Raw genomic sequence first — 15,742 nt, forward strand, 5'->3', positions numbered from 1 at the left:
ACAGCAAATGACCTTGTGAAGATGCTGGAGGAAACAGGTACAAAATGATCTATATCCACAGTAAAACGAGTCCTATATCAACATAACCTGAAAGGCTGCTCAGCAAGGAAGAAGCCACTGCTCCAAAACCGTCATATAAAAGACAGACTACGGTTTGCAACTGGACATTGGGACAAATATCGTACTTTTTGTATAAATGTCCTCTGGTCTGATGAAACAAAAATAGAACTGTTTGGCCATAATGACCATCATGTTTGAAGGAAAAAGGGGAACGCTTGCAAGCCGAAGAACACCATCCCAACTGTGAAGCACGGGGGTGGCAGCATCATGTTGTGGGGGTGCTTTGTTGCGGGAGGGACTGGTGCACTTCACAAACTAGATGGCATCATGAGGGAGGAACATTTTGTGGATATATTGAAGCAACATCTCATGACATCAGTCAGGAAGTTAAAGCTTGGTCACAAATGGCTCTTCCAAATGGACAATGACCCCAAGCATACTTCCGAAGTTGTGGCAAAATGGCTTAAGGACAACAAAGTCAAGGTATTGGAATGGCCATCACAAAGCCCTGACCCCAATCATATAGAAAACTTGTGGGCAGAACTGAAAAAGCATGTGCGAGCAAAGAGGCCTACAAACCTGAATCGGTTACACCAGCTCTGTCAGGAGGAATGAGGCCTACAAACCTGACTCAGTTACACCAGCTCTGTCAGGAGGAATGGGCCAAAATTCACCCAACTTATTGTGGGAAGCTTGTGGAAGGCTACCTGAAATGTTTGACCCAAGTTAAACAATTTAAAGGCAATGCTACCAAATACTAATTAAGTGTATGTAAACTTCTGACTCACTGGGAATGTGAATAAATAAATAAATAAAAGCTGTATTAAATCATTCTCTCTTCTATTATTCTGACATTTCACATTCTTAAAATAAAGTGGTGATCCTAACTGACCTAAGACAGGGACATTTTTACTACGATTAAATTTCAGGAATTGTGAAAAACTGAGTTTAAATGTATTTGGCTAAGGTGTATGTAAACTTCCGACTTCAACTGTATACAGTGCCTTGCGAAAGTATTCGGCCCCCTTGAACTTTGCAACCTTTTGCCACATTTCAGGCTTCAAACATAAAGATTTAAACTGTATTTTTGTGAAGAAACAACAACAAGTGGGACACAATCATGAAGTGGAACGACATTTATTGGATATTTCAAACTTTTTTAACAAATCAAAAACTGAAAAATTGGGCGTGCAAAATTATTCAGCCCCTTTACTTTCAGTGCAGCAAACTCTCTCCAGAAGTTCAGTGAGGATCTCTGAATGATCCTATGTTGACCTAAATGACTAATGATGATAAATACAATCCACCTGTGTGTAATCAAGTCTCCGTATAAATGCACCTGCACTGTGATAGTCTCAGAGGTCCGTTAAAAGCGCAGAGAGCATCATGAAGAACAAGGAACACACCAGGCAGGTCCGAGATACTGTTGTGAAGAAGTTTAAAGCCGGATTTGGATACAAAAAGATTTCCCAAGCTTTAAACATCCCAAGGAGCACTGTGCAAGCGATAATATTGAAATGGAAGGAGTATCAGACCACTGCAAATCTACCAAGACCTGGCCGTCCCTCTAAAATTTCAGCTCATAAAGACTGATCAGAGATGCAGCCAAGAGGCCCATGATCACTCTGGATGAACTGCAGAGATCTACAGCTGAGGTGGGAGACTCTGTCCATAGGACAACAATCAGTCGTATATTGCACAAATCTGGCCTTTATGGAAGAGTGGCAAGAAGAAAGCCATTTCTTAAAGATATCCATAAAAAGTGTTGTTTAAAGTTTGCCACAAGCCACCTGGGAGACACACCAAACATGTGGAAGAAGGTGCTCTGGTCAGATGAAACCAAAATTGAACTTTTTGGCAACAATGCAAAACTTTATGTTTGGCGTAAAAGCAACACAGCTCATCACCCTGACCACAACATCCCCACTGTCAAACATGGTGGTGGCAGCATCATGGTTTGGGCCTGCTTTTCTTCAGCAGGGACAGGGAAGATGGTTAAAATTGATGGGAAGATGGATGGAGCCAAATACAGGACCATTCTGGAAAACCTGATGGAGTCTGCAAAAGACCTGAGACTGGGACGGAGATTTGTCTTCCAACAAGACAATGATCCAAAACATAAAGCAAAATCTACAATGGAATGGTTCAAAAATAAACATATCCAGGTGTTAGAATGGCCAAGTCAAAGTCCAGACCTGAATCCAATCGAGAATCTGTGGAAAGAACTGAAAACTGCTGTTCACAAATGCTCTCCATCCAACCTCACTGAGCTCGAGCTGTTTTGCAAGGAGGAATGGGAAAAAATGTCAGTCTCTTGATGTGCAAAACTGATAGAGACATACCCCAAGCGACTTACAGCTGTAATCACAGCAAAAGGTGGCGCTACAAATTATCAACTTAAGGGGGCTGAATAATTTTGCACGCCCAATTTTTCAGTTTTTGATTTGTTAAAAAAGTTTGAAATATCCAATAAATGTCGTTCCACTTCATGATTGTGTCCCACTTGTTGTTGATTCTTCACAAAAAAATACAGTTTTATATCTTTATGTTTGAAGCCTGAAATGTGGCAAAAGGTCGCAAAGTTCAAGGGGGCCGAATACTTTCGCAAGGCACTGTATATATTTTATATTCTTCAAAGTAGCCACCCTTTGATTACAGCTTTTCCTTCACTCTACAATTAAAATATGAAGGCCAGATTCACACAGTCTCTTCTCAACAGTTGATGTTGAGATGTGTCTGTTACTTGAACTCTGAAACATTTATTTGGGCTACAATGTCTGAGGCTGGTAACTCTAATTGACTTATCCTCTGCAGCAGAGGTAACTCTGGGTCTTCCTTTCCTGTGGCGGTCCTCATGAGAGGCAGTTTCATCACAGTGCTTTGTTTTTGCGACTGCACTTGAAGAAACTTGAAAATTTGTTGAATTGAGATTGACTGAACTTCATGTCTTAAAGTAATGAAAAAGTAATCTCTTTGCTTATTTGAGCTATGGTTTTGGTCTTTTACCAAATAGGGCTATCTTCTTTATAACATTCCTACCTTGTCACAACCTAAATAATTGGCTGAAATGCATTAAGAAGGAAGGAAATGCCACAAATGTACTTTTAACAAGACACGCCTGTTAATTGAAATGCATTCCAGGTGACTACCTCATGAATCTGGATGAGAGAATGCCAAGAGTGTGCAAAGCTGTCATCAAGGCAAAGGGTGGCGACTTTGAAGAATCTCAAATATATTTGTATAACACTTTTTTGGTTACTACATGATTCCATGTGTTATGTCATAGTGTTGATGTCTTCACTATTATTCTACAATGTAGGAAATAGTCAAAATAAAGAAAAACTCTGGAATGAGTAGGTGTGTCCAAACTTTTGACTGGTATTGTATATATTTCTATGGGAAAGGAAAAGAAGCTGACTGAAAGATACAAATTGTTCCATTATGAGTTTATCAGACAGAAGCAATCAATGTTCAGTAAATGCTGCCATCTGTTGTTAACTTGAAATAGTGTTTTGGTAATAATGCACTAGAATCAATTTACATTTTTAGGCCCCGTTTGCCCTGTGATTTATGTGATACAGTTGTGCTCTAATCAGATTAATGTAGTAGCTATGAGTTAATTGGTGTACTAGTTAATTGATTTAATAGTAAGTTCTTTAACAAATCTTTGTTTTATTTTTTGTTAATTAGGAAGTTTTGATATGACTATCTGTCAAACAGTATTCTGTTTCTTGAATGCATTAAACATCGTGTTTTGGGAACAAATAGTAGCGTAGTCATATTCTAGTTCTGCGTGCGAGCGCGCTAAAGATATGTAGAAAAGGTCTGCTGAACACACACTGTAGTGCTTGCTCCACGAGTCACTACAGGCACAGATAGAACAATGAGACAGATATTTCACTGGATGTATAAATGTGAAGCATCCGCTTGGCATTTCCACTCACTACTAAATATGGTAGTGAGCGAAAACCTGAAGGCGGGTAGTGAGAGAAAATGGAACGAGATGGATTTTGGATGACATTCTTCAAATGTTGTCATTGATGAAACATTTGATCTAAACACAGTGTTCTGTTCCCCAAACTAATTTATGTTATGAAAAGAGTGGACTAAGATTTGTAGACTTTACAATTTGAAAACGATTTTTAAAATCACGTTGTTTAGAAGGTTTAGAAGACCAATTGAGTTATTGCACTCGCGCACTTTACAGAGTAGGCGTTCCCTAATGGACATATGCAGATTTGTGCTAGGACACGCCAATAGGATCTCGCTAGCTTATGCTTGGCTCTGCCCATCTTCTTGCTTGTTCTGCCCACTATGACTCATTTGTTCCCATTGGAATCGACACGTTGTGGTCTATCTTGGTTTACTTACAAAATGTTTGCTACAGGTAAACGACATCACAACGCAAACTAGATAGTATAACGAACATTCCCCATGCACTGCAGTTGTGCCAAATGCGGTGACGTTTCTTTCTCTCGCGGCATATATCACACAGCGGATACAGTTTTGCAGATTAATCATGACTGCTAAACGACCTTATTAGACTCCAAAGTAGGTAAGCAGTCTAAATACGTTACGTTAGCTATCTTAGCTAATGCTAACGTTAGTAATACATATATTTGGTTAGAAACGTTATCTAGACAGCTAGCTAGTTGTGAACAGTTTTCTGCCGTGCATTAGCTACTTCTCGATTTCACTTGAGTGAAGCTAACCTAAATCTTGACTTGAGTTCGTACCAGATCCTCTGGGTTGTTGTTTCTGATCAGGCCTAGCTAGCTAACGTTTGCTATTCACAGCTAACCAAGTTAGCAAGCTAGCTAACAGGCTACTGCTACGTTGCCTGTCAACACTGATAGCTATCTAACGTTAGCTGGCTAGTTGTGTTGCTTGTTTAGGTACAGTTGTTTAGCTAGCTAAAGCTACCAATCACCTTAACATCTAACGTCTAAATGTAGTTCATTTAGCTAGCTAGTTAGCTAGTTGACCGCTCAATTTATTTTATAACGACATATGTTGTTAGCCTAGCTACTACTATGTACAATAGCCGTAGTACTAAAACTAGCTAACGTTATTAGGCTAACGCTCGCTGTGTTATTTTGATTTAACGGGATTGTTGATGACTACAGTAATTATTCAGTTGGCTGACAATGTTTTGTTTGTTAGTTATTCAGCTAGGTAACTGTCAGCTAAACCCGAGATTACTCAATGATGACCCCTCTTAAATGTAGCTAAATGTTTTCGTTGTCTTTTAACTAAGTTAAAGTAACTCGTTAGCTAGCTAATACTTCTGTCCTCATTTGACCCCACAGACACGTAGGTCCCTCTAAGTTAAGATGAACATTGATGACAAGCTGGAGGGGATGCTGCTGAAGTGTGGTGGGGGAGTGGATGAGAGTGTGGGGTTAGGGGGTGGAGGTCCAGTCGTCATGACCCTGGGCGAGCGGGGGTTAGATCACCACCCCCTGTTAGCAGACGATGATGAAGAGGATGATGATGACCTGACAGGGGTTTCAATGGTGTCCCATGACCTGATCCCAACTGATGAGATGGTGGTACATGAGGAGACTGTGAATGGCAGGGAATGGGGAATGAATCAGAGACTCTCACACAAGCTGCCTGTGAGTCCATGTCATGCATACATTCTTATTGCCAGTCTTCTTGCCATGCATGCTGTAAATTGTGACACTGGGTGAATCTCAAGTCTTTCGGCATTCCTTACTTCCTCTCTTCTCCCGGTCTTCATTTTGAAGACTTTTGAGATTCACCCATTGAGCGAAGAATCATACTGACTTTAAGCAGTGAAATTCAAACATTAAACAATGTTTTGTAGGTAAGCATCAAACAAGAGTTGAAGCTGACTTCTGATCAACTAATGCTGGGGAAGAAAGAAAGAAAACAGCCCAGAGACTTCACAGAGTGTCACAAGAAGAAGAAGCGAAAGCAGCGCTCTCCTGCCAAGGTGCAAATGTATAATACATTTGGCATTTAAATCAGGTTATAACCACATGGTCTGTGCAGATTACATATTTATTTTGGGACTAGCAACATGAAAACCATTACTATTTTGTGAAGGCTCACCCAGCTTCAGTTGTAAATAAATTGTGAATTGACACATTTCTTGTCCTTGTCTTTCCATGTATCTCTCTTTTAGATTCTCACCATCAATGAGGATGGGTCATTGGGTCTCCAGAGTCCAAAGTGTCATGTGTGTGTGCACTGCAACGCAGCCTTCCGAACCAACTACCATCTACAAAGACATGTATTCATCCACACTGGTATGTCTTATGACAGTCAAGCCTCTTGCTTTACATTAAATTAACAAAACTATGATCTAGGCCCTATGCTGTAAGCCTACTCATTATGCAGAAATTGTAACTAACACAATTTCCCATTGAATATAAGCAAGAAAAATATGGTTTAACTGACCAACTTGCTTGGTTTCAGGTGAGAAGCCATTTCAGTGCAGCCAGTGTGATATGCGCTTCATACAGAAGTACCTTCTCCAGAGACATGAGAAGATCCACACTGGTAAGATAATGCCCCACGAAGCTATGATTTAACTATGTTAGCCAATGGTTAGTCAAAGATCCCACCTGTTGAATGTTGATGTTACTAGCCCACAGAATGAGCTGTCCCTTTGACTTTGTCAGGTGAGAAGCCCTTCCGCTGTGAGGAGTGTGGCATGAGGTTCATTCAGAAATACCACATGGAGAGGCACAGAAGGACCCACAGTGGAGAGAAGCCCTATCAATGTGACTACTGCCACCAGGTTGGTTATTTATGTTATCAAAGCACATCTCAATGGCCTGGTCCCATATCTGTTTGTGCTGTATAGCCAACTCCTATGGTTTGCCATGATAGACAATGACCTTAGGAGTTACCAAGATGGCACAAATAGTATACATCACTAGTTCAAATTCTAGTTTAAAACTGGTTTAAATAGCATGCAGATGTTTCTTTAAAAACATTTATTCTACTACTATCCATGTATGCCACAAACCCATTCGGTTTGTTTTCCACAGTACTTCTCCAGAACTGACCGGGTTCTAAAGCACAGGCGCATGTGCCATGAGATGAAGGAGAGGAAAGCCCACAAGGCTGCAGCAGCGGGGAAAGATGGAGGACTCCTGCGCAACACAGAATCTCTGGGCTTTTCCTTCTCTGCCAAAGAGTGCTCGCTGCCCAAGAAGAAACGCTTGAAGACATCAGACAAGTCTCAATGCTCAGCTGCTGTCACTGAAGACGTTGCCACGGTCACTTCTCTTGGCGCCATGGATAAGGAGGTGGAGCAAAGACCGAACAAAATCGAATGTCTACCTCTCTATGCAGTTACCTCCAAGGTGGTCAAAGATGAGTATGTGGTGGCAGATTATTCTGTGGAGCTTCCAGACTCGTCCGGCGAGCAGCATTTGGGGCTGGGTGGGGAGAATCTCTCCTCTGAGGAGATTCATCCTCCCAAGCTGGTCCTTAAGAAGGTCCCCAAGAGGAGTTTGAAGCAACCAACTGAACCCGAACCACCTGTGAGTCTGTCCCCTTTGTCCTCTTTTGAAGATGGCAAAATCACCAGGTACACGTTTGAGATTGTGGACAAACAAGGTCTTCTGGATGTGGATGTGGCCAATTCTGACCTGGAGCCAGTAGATGCTCTCCAAGGAGGGCAGACGAAACCAGCATCCAGCAGCACAAACTACGATGATGCAATGCAGTTCCTGAAGAAGAAGAGGTATCTCCAGCAGGCCACTTTGTCCAACAACCGCAATTATGCCCTGAATGTAAGCAGCATCACGTCCCAGCCTTCCATTAGACAAGCCGCAGTGGCCAATGTCATCGACGAAACTGTTCCCGCCACCATCTTGGAACCCCAGCCGTTGAGCGTCGAGAGCAAGTCCAACCACGACAAGAACGTTCTCCCGGATGAGGTTCTCCAGACTCTCCTGGACCACTACTCAAACAAGGCCAATGGGCAACCTGATATCTCTTTCAGTGTGGCTGACACGGAGGTGACCTCCAGCATCTCCATCAACTCCTCGGATGTGTCTGAGGCCAGCCCGGTAGAGAGCCTGGGAGGTAACCCTCAAGCCCCACCAGCAGAGAAGTCTAGCCTCCTGCATGAGTACTCAAAGTTCCTTCAGCAAGCACTGGAGAGGACCAGCCAGAACGATAGCTACTTGAGCAGCCAGAGTCTTACCTTTGTCACCGAGAGCCCCAGTCTCTCCAACCAGCCTCTGTTCTCCACAGAGAAACAGAACCCTTCCCCCAGCAGGTTTACCACTGGTAGGTCAGGGATGAACTCTCCACTACGCTCTACCTTGGAGAAACCCCATTTTGGACTACTTGTAGGGGATTCCCAGCACTCTTTCTCGTTTTCAGGGGACGAAACGACCCCCTCAGCTGTGTCGCCAACCGAAGACTTTCTGGAAGAAGTTGCATCCTCGAAAAAGACTGATGCTCAAGGGTTGCATCAGACTTTTCAAATCAGCACCTTCGATCAGAACTTCCGGTCACAGTTCCAGGCCTCGTCACGTTCTGGAATCACCTCCCAATTTACTATTGCCAATGGACAAGTCAGTCTGCGAAGTCATGGAACAGACTTCTCTGAATTCTCCCTTGAGACGAGGTCTCAATTGAACTCTTCCCCTGATGCTACAAGGAGTCAAACGTTTGGTTGAGGATATTTTTATTTATTTCTGCGATCATTTTGGAAGGCACTTTTATATACATATCCTCTGTTCTGCCAAATAGGTTACACTGCAAAGGTGGCTGTTGCTCAAAGCATTTGTGATTAAAAAAAAAAAAATATATATATATATATATACTTTTCTGATTAAAATGGTCAATTGTGGTAATCATTAAAATAGGGGTGGGGGGGGGGGGGGGAATATCTGTATGAGAAGCACTTTCCCATATGTAATTGGGTTGTGGGGGGAAAAGCACTCATGGGGTTTATTAGATTGTAAATTAAGAAATGTAAGCCACAAAGGTGTAATGAAAAGGATTTGGTTGCATAGTAACTCTTACATTATAATTATTTCTCTGTTTTCATTTTCTAATCGACTTTAATCATGTTTCTTCCACCTTTCTTTTTCTTGCTTTAACTCTCACCAGATATCTGGGTCTGTATTTATAAAGCATCTGGGAGTAGTAGTGCTGATCTAGGATCAGCTTTTACTTTGAGATCATAATGAATAAGACTGTATGGATAGGGGGGTTGCCTGGCTACCAATCAACATCGCTTGCCTCCCCCAATGATTTGTAGAATGCAAGCACATTCTGACCTATCTAATTCGTCCCAGAAACCAATTAGTTGTGCTAGGGCCAGCCAACGTGACATTATCAACTGTGATACTCTGATTAGATTTGTTAGATGACCCAATCGCCATTGAATTTGTTTTGTACAACTCCCCTCATTTTGAAGTCGCACAAACAACTTCTAGGATGTAGGTTTCAGACAGAATGTATGTAGCGATCGATAGGGCAGCGGAAATACATTCGGGGTGAGTCGTCAGGCAAGGTGGCTGGTCCTAGATCAGCACTCTTACTCTGAGGCCCTATGAATACGGGGCCTGTTACCGTAGGCCATGTCAATATAACAGTTCTGAGATTCTTCTCATGCTATATAACTGCTGAATGTAGTCTTGTCCACTTGTTGATAATGTACAGTAAGACCTTTTCGTTTCAGTTTATCTGAACAGAATTCATTTCAAATTTTGTAAAGAATGTTTTCTTCAGTTGCTTGCTAAATTCCTTTTTCATGGTGTGTAGCCTGAAATATGATTTTATTTGTATTTGATCTTTTGATTTAATAAGTCTTAGTTTAAAGTCACTTGATTCAAAGCTCTCCCCTGGAAGAAATGTATGGTGGTTGGTGTGGAATGAAGTACACTACATAACCAAAAGTATGTGGACACCTGCTCATCAAACATCTCATTCCAAAATCCTATGCATTAATATGGAATTTGTCCCCCCTTTGCTGCTATAACACTCTTATGGGAAGGCTTTCTACTAAATGCTGGAACATTGCTGCAGGGACTTGGTTCCATTCATCCACGACTATCAGTGAGGTTGGGCACTGATGTTGGGCGATTAGGCCTGACTCGCAGTTGGGTTTCCAATTCATCCCAAAGGTGTGCGATGGGGTTGAGGTCAGGGCTCTGCAGGCCAGTCAAGTTCTTCCACAACGATCTTGACAAACCATTTCTGTATGGACCTCACTTTGTGCACGGGGTATTGTTATGCTAAAACAGGAAAGGGCTTTCCCCAAACTGTTGCCACAATGGTGGAGGTACAGAATTGTCTAGAATGACATTGTATGCTGTAGTCTTAAGTTTTCCCTACAGTAAAGGACCTACTCCTGGTATCAGCCAAACCCAGATTTGTCCGTCAGACTGCCATATGGTAAAACGTGATTCATCACTCTAGAGAACGCATTTCTACTGCTCGAGAGTCCAATGGCGGCTAGCTTTACACCACTCCAGCCAACGCTTGGCATTGCGTATGATGTTCTTAGGCTTGTGTGCGGCTGCTCGGCCATGGAAAAGTATTTCATGACGCTCCTGACAAACAAACCATTTTTGTACTGATGTTTCTTCCAGAGGCAGTTTGGAACTCGGTAGTGAGTGTCAATGTTTGTCTGTGGATATTCCATGGCTGTGTGCTAGATTTTATACACTTGTCCGCAACATGTGTGGCTGAAATAGCCCAATCCACCAATTTGAAGGGGTGTCCACATACTCTCTGTGTGTGTCATTCTTCATCCAAATCAATAGTACTTGATAGAAATAGGTTGGTCTTGACCATTCTAAATAATCTAAAGATACTAAAGCAATTTAATTTGTCTGAATATTAAATGATGTTTGCACAATGTGAGGTAAGTGAGGTTAATTGATGATCTTTTTAGGGTTTAGATCATGGTTCAAATGAGAACCTAAATGCTTTGTTATTGGTCATCGAAATGTTATACAGTTATGTTGCATGCACTTATTGGGAAACAAATCATGGTTCATTGCAGATGTATCAATCTAAACAGTCATTGGAGACTTAAGTCTCTCTAGAAGGTGTTGGTAGTCTTACGGCTGTTTTCCCAGTAGCAGGTGAAGACCGCAAGGGGGGAAAAAATCCATGAGTAGAGTGGGAAATCACCCCGTAAAGTTATATCAAATAATCATTGTGTTTTGTACACACTTTATTACGGGTGAATGTATGTCAGCGTAGCTAGGTTTCCATCCAGTTGGTGACAGATTTTCATGTGAATATTCTAAACTCTGCATAAAAACAATATGCACATTTTCCCACCAGAGATGTTTCCATCTAATTGACTTGTTGTGGATAAAAGGCTGTGCGTGATGACGTCGTCCCCATAACTTTTGAGATTCAATTAAAAATCGCGTTTTCAACTCTACTGTTTGTTTTGTCCCACCCAAATGTTATTATATAGGGAAAGTTCCAACTCTGGTCTTTGCATGTGTTCTCTATAGCCAACAGCTCGCAGACACAGTGCGGGTTGGCTAATATTTGTTAAATGACAGCCAAGCATAGATATTTGTTAAATGGCAGCCAAGCATAGATCATCATGTCACCAGAATAAGACACTCAATATATGTATTGGAAAACAACGTCAAGCTTGCACTTTCACCATCCTGTGAAGTTCATAACTTATTTCATCTGTAGCCTAATAAACTGCATGCTTTCCCGACGAGTCGAAGTGGGAGGACCACACACCATATCATCCCATGACTCCAAGTTTACTTCAAAATGATGGTTCTTATATCAATATTTGGGCATTTACACTGCCATTTCTTGCCTAATATATTTTACCAACACAAAAAGATCCATGTTGAACTAACATTATCTGTGGGCATTAATAGAATTGTACTGAAACTTCTGCTTTCCATCACAACTATCGTGATTATTTTATACGTTTTGACTTTACTCACATAAAAACTGTTGCTGGAAACGTGATTTTTTTTGTTGTAAAAGAATTGCCCATTCTGCAGTACTTTATATCCTACATTGCACATATAGTTGTAAGAGATTCAAGTTTGTCTTTCATTTAGGCTCCTGTCCTGGAAAATATCTTCATTAGTTGTCATCAGTGCCTTTTAAAAAAAAATATTTCCAGCCATCCCCATATGTTTCATAGTCATTTTTGGTGACTGTCAATTAAATATACTGGCCCATCTGCACTTTCTGAAACAAACCCAATTCAAAGTTATTTACAATGAAAGTGGAACTTTCTGCTCTTTAAAAGGACGTCCCTTTCAAACGTTTTACCCCTCTTGCTATTACAGCAAAGACTGACCACTGGCATCTCTTCCGATTTTCTATCTTTTGTAGCACAGATATGATACATGTTTTATCTACCGGTAATCTATTGTTAGGGTGTTTTATGTGTGCTCTCACATTAGCAAAAGTGGTAGGATGGCTTTTAGTGGCCAAGAAAGTTCACATGACATTTTAAGTGAATGGTTATTTCTTTATAGCTATTACTGTATTACACACTGCCTAACTTTCTGAATAGTTGTGCATATTTGGCAGAGGTTACAGAAAAGGTTTGAGATATATTTTGTTGAGTCTCTCTTGCGTTGTTGTGTTTCTATGGTATTTGTTGTAACAGATTGATATAATTGTTGCATGTGAAGCGAAACACAATAACAGCCACTTTTGAAAGTTACCTTGACAAAATGAAATGGTTTGAAATGATTTTTCTTGTTATATTGCCTTAGTCATTTCGGTCTTGCTATTTTGTCTTGCATGATGTCTTTCTTTTTGTGCTTTGTTGTTCATGTCTATTAAAGTGAAATTGTTTTACTTATAGAATTGATAGCTACCTAGTTAGCTAGTTATATTATGTCAACATTGTGTTTTACATCAAATGCTAGCTCTCACTTGTTACATTTCTACTGACAATCAGGGACAAATAATACCCTCGTTCTGGATTCAACAGCTACTAAACTTTACTCTGTAAACATTCCCTCTGTAGAATGTATAGATAGTTGGTATCTCTGCTGTAAATAAGTAGAATATCTTTGGCTTGTGTATTTTCAGTCCTGGACAACCTGGTGGTTGTAGCTACAGTGAGGACTGGTGTACAATGTTTTATGGAGCCACTTTTCATTAGATTTTCCATGCAGTTTAATGTTTGTCACTTCGTGTTCTGTCAAACCATAGGTATTTTCCACCTATTTTTTAACATTTTATTTCCCCCTTTAGTGATTTGACTCGCAGTAATTAAAGTCCGCCCATCCTTACATGAAATAATAGTTCCAGTATTGTAGTGTGGCCTGGACTGTCAGTTTGAAGAATACCTGGGGCATCATCCTCGTAAATTCATCAACATTATTATTCATTGTTGTGGCATAGAACTAAAATGTTGACCTGTAGTCAGTCATGAAATGTGAAAAATGTCTTCTTTTTTGTTTTGTTTTTTCATTTCATTTTTAGTTTTCAACTAAACCTACTGTACACCGGTGAAAGAAAGCACTTTCAAAAGCACGGTGTATAGTTAGTTGTATGTGTATTTTTCCACCACCATCTTAGATTTGAACTTACAGTATAAGTTTGAGACCCAAAATGTTCCTTCTTCTACTCCTTTCCTGAGGGAACTGAAAAGATTGCTCTTATGGTTGTGAAAAAGCAACCCATTTTTGGGACAGTTCCACCACTTACAGTAACCCCCTATCCATAAACTGACCATAAGTGTCCTTGTATAAACTGGGAAAAAATGAAACTTGTTTCATCAGATTGGGGGGAAAAGTATAAATGTTAAACTTTTTGATAGATGCTTTCTTCTATTTTTGAAAAATATGTTGCTTGTAAAAAAGGCTCTGAAGTATGTATGTCATATAGTCATTATTGCAGACAGTCCTCAGTTAATATCAGATCATTGTTTGATTTTGGATATGTTGAGCTTCTTTGGCAGTTGTGGACAAGAGCTTCTTCCTTTGAGACGGAGTTATTTTGACTCAGATGTTCAATCATTGAGCTACAGAAGGAAGGATAGTAAACTCACTGTTAGTCAAGTTATGATGAATTATTATATTTCACAGATGGTTGATCAAAAGCAAGATGTTGATTTGCATGGTCTTTTAGTTGTCGATTCGATTGATCTGGATATTATATGTAAATGTACTGCTTTAATTGTAGCTTATTTTATTTCAGTCAAGTTCTATTAGATTTATGCAATATATTATATGGACTTGTGAAAAATCTGATTCTTCAATTGTTGGTTTTTGATTCTTTATCATGTCCTTCCAAATAAAACTAATGATCCATACAGTAGGCCTACTGGTTTCTTGTTTATCATGTCCTTCCAAATAAAACTAATGATCCATACAGTAGGCCTACTGGTTTCTTGTTTATCATGTCCTTCCAAATAAAACTAATGATCCATACAGTAGGCCTACTGGTTTCTTGTTTATCATGTCCTTCCAAATAAAACTAATGATCCATACAGTAGGCCTACTGGTTTCTTGTTTATCATGTCCTTCCAAATAAAACTAATGATCCATACAGTAGGCCTACTGGTTTCTTGTTTATCATGTCCTTCCAAATAAAACTAATGATCCATACAGTAGGCCTACTGGTTTCTTGGAAGTATAATAATTAAATAATTGTTCTTTATAGGTATATATTATTTATTGAAAAAATGCTTTGATATTGATTCGGTTATTTTCCATCATGAGGCATATAAAATACACAAATTACACTTCTAAATTTGATATGTTATTAAAACCCAATTGCTGACAACTGCCCATTTGAAGGTTGGTTAAAACTAACAAAGGACTTTAATATTATTAAATAAATGTTTTCTGTCCCTCCCAAAAGCTAGATTTTGTAGATAATTGCCTCTCTTTCTGGGACTCACCCACAAATAGGACCAAGCCTGGCCTGTTGAGGAGTGACGGACTCCATCCTAGCTGAAGGGGTGCTCTCATCTTATCTACGTACATAGACTGGGCTCTAACTCCCCTAGCTCCACAATGAGATAGGGTGCAGGCCAGGCAGCAGGCTGTTAGCCAGCCTGCCAGCTTAGTGGAGTCTGCCACTAGCACAGTCAGTGTAGTCAGCTCAGCTATCCCCATTGAGTCCGTGTCTGTGCCTCGACCTAGGTTAGGCAAAACTAAACATGGCGGTGTTCGCCTTAGCAATCTCACTGTAATAAAAAGCTCCTCCGTTCCTGCCATTATTGAAAGAGATTGTGATACCTCACATCTCAAAACAGGGCTACTTAATGTTAGATCTCTCACTTCCAAGGCAGTTATAGTCAATGAACTAATCACTGATCATAATCTTGATGTGATTGGCCTGACTGAAACATGGCTTAAGCCTGATGAATTTACTGAGTCCTGACCTCCTGGTTACACTAGTGACCATATCCCCCGTGCATCCTGCAAAGGCTGAGGTGTTGCTAACATTCATGATAGCAAATTTAAATTTACCCCCAAAAAATGGACGTTTTTGTCTTTTGAGCTTCTAGTCATGAAATCTATGCAGCCTACTCAATCACTTTTTATAGCTACTGTTTACAGGCCATATACAGCGTTCCTCACTGAGTTCCCTGAATTTCTATCGGACCTTGTACTCATGGCAGATAATATTCAAATTTTTGGTGACTTTAATATTCACATGAAAAATTCCACAGACCCACTCCAAAAGGCTTTCGGAGCCATCATCGACTCAGTGG

At 40.4% G+C, this 15,742-nt stretch overlaps 1 protein-coding gene across 2 annotated transcripts; it reads left to right on the forward strand.

Annotated features, from left to right (window-relative positions):
• Positions 1 to 4,367: 4,367 nt before the first annotated feature.
• LOC110501780 (zinc finger protein 148) lies at positions 4,368 to 14,330 on the forward strand. Of its 2 annotated transcripts, none has more exons than XM_021579605.3 (7): positions 4,368 to 4,615; positions 5,370 to 5,678; positions 5,891 to 6,019; positions 6,212 to 6,335; positions 6,505 to 6,588; positions 6,711 to 6,829; positions 7,083 to 14,330. In XM_021579605.3, the coding sequence occupies exons 2-7, from the start codon at positions 5,394 to 5,396 to the stop codon at positions 8,727 to 8,729; spliced, it is 2,388 nt and encodes a 795-aa protein (XP_021435280.1). In that variant the 5' UTR covers positions 4,368 to 4,615; positions 5,370 to 5,393; the 3' UTR covers positions 8,730 to 14,330. The 2 variants fall into 2 exon arrangements, with proteins under 2 accessions (XP_021435280.1, XP_021435281.1); XM_021579606.3 differs by having other exon boundaries at positions 4,375 to 4,611.
• Positions 14,331 to 15,742: the final 1,412 nt, after the last annotated feature.

Source organism: Oncorhynchus mykiss, chromosome 22 (assembly GCF_057628025.1).
Source record: "Oncorhynchus mykiss isolate SJ-2025 chromosome 22, ASM5762802v1, whole genome shotgun sequence".
Lineage (NCBI taxonomy): Eukaryota > Metazoa > Chordata > Actinopteri > Salmoniformes > Salmonidae > Oncorhynchus > Oncorhynchus mykiss.

Coding starts and splice junctions, on each gene's coding strand:
- LOC110501780 (XM_021579605.3), top strand. CDS start 5,394: ATGAACATTGATGACAAGCTGGAGGGGATGCTGCTGAAGTGTGGTGGG. Junction 6,336..6,504: donor ACATGTATTCATCCACACTG/GTATGTCTTATG, acceptor GCTTGGTTTCAG/GTGAGAAGCCATTTCAGTGC. Junction 6,589..6,710: donor ACATGAGAAGATCCACACTG/GTAAGATAATGC, acceptor TGACTTTGTCAG/GTGAGAAGCCCTTCCGCTGT.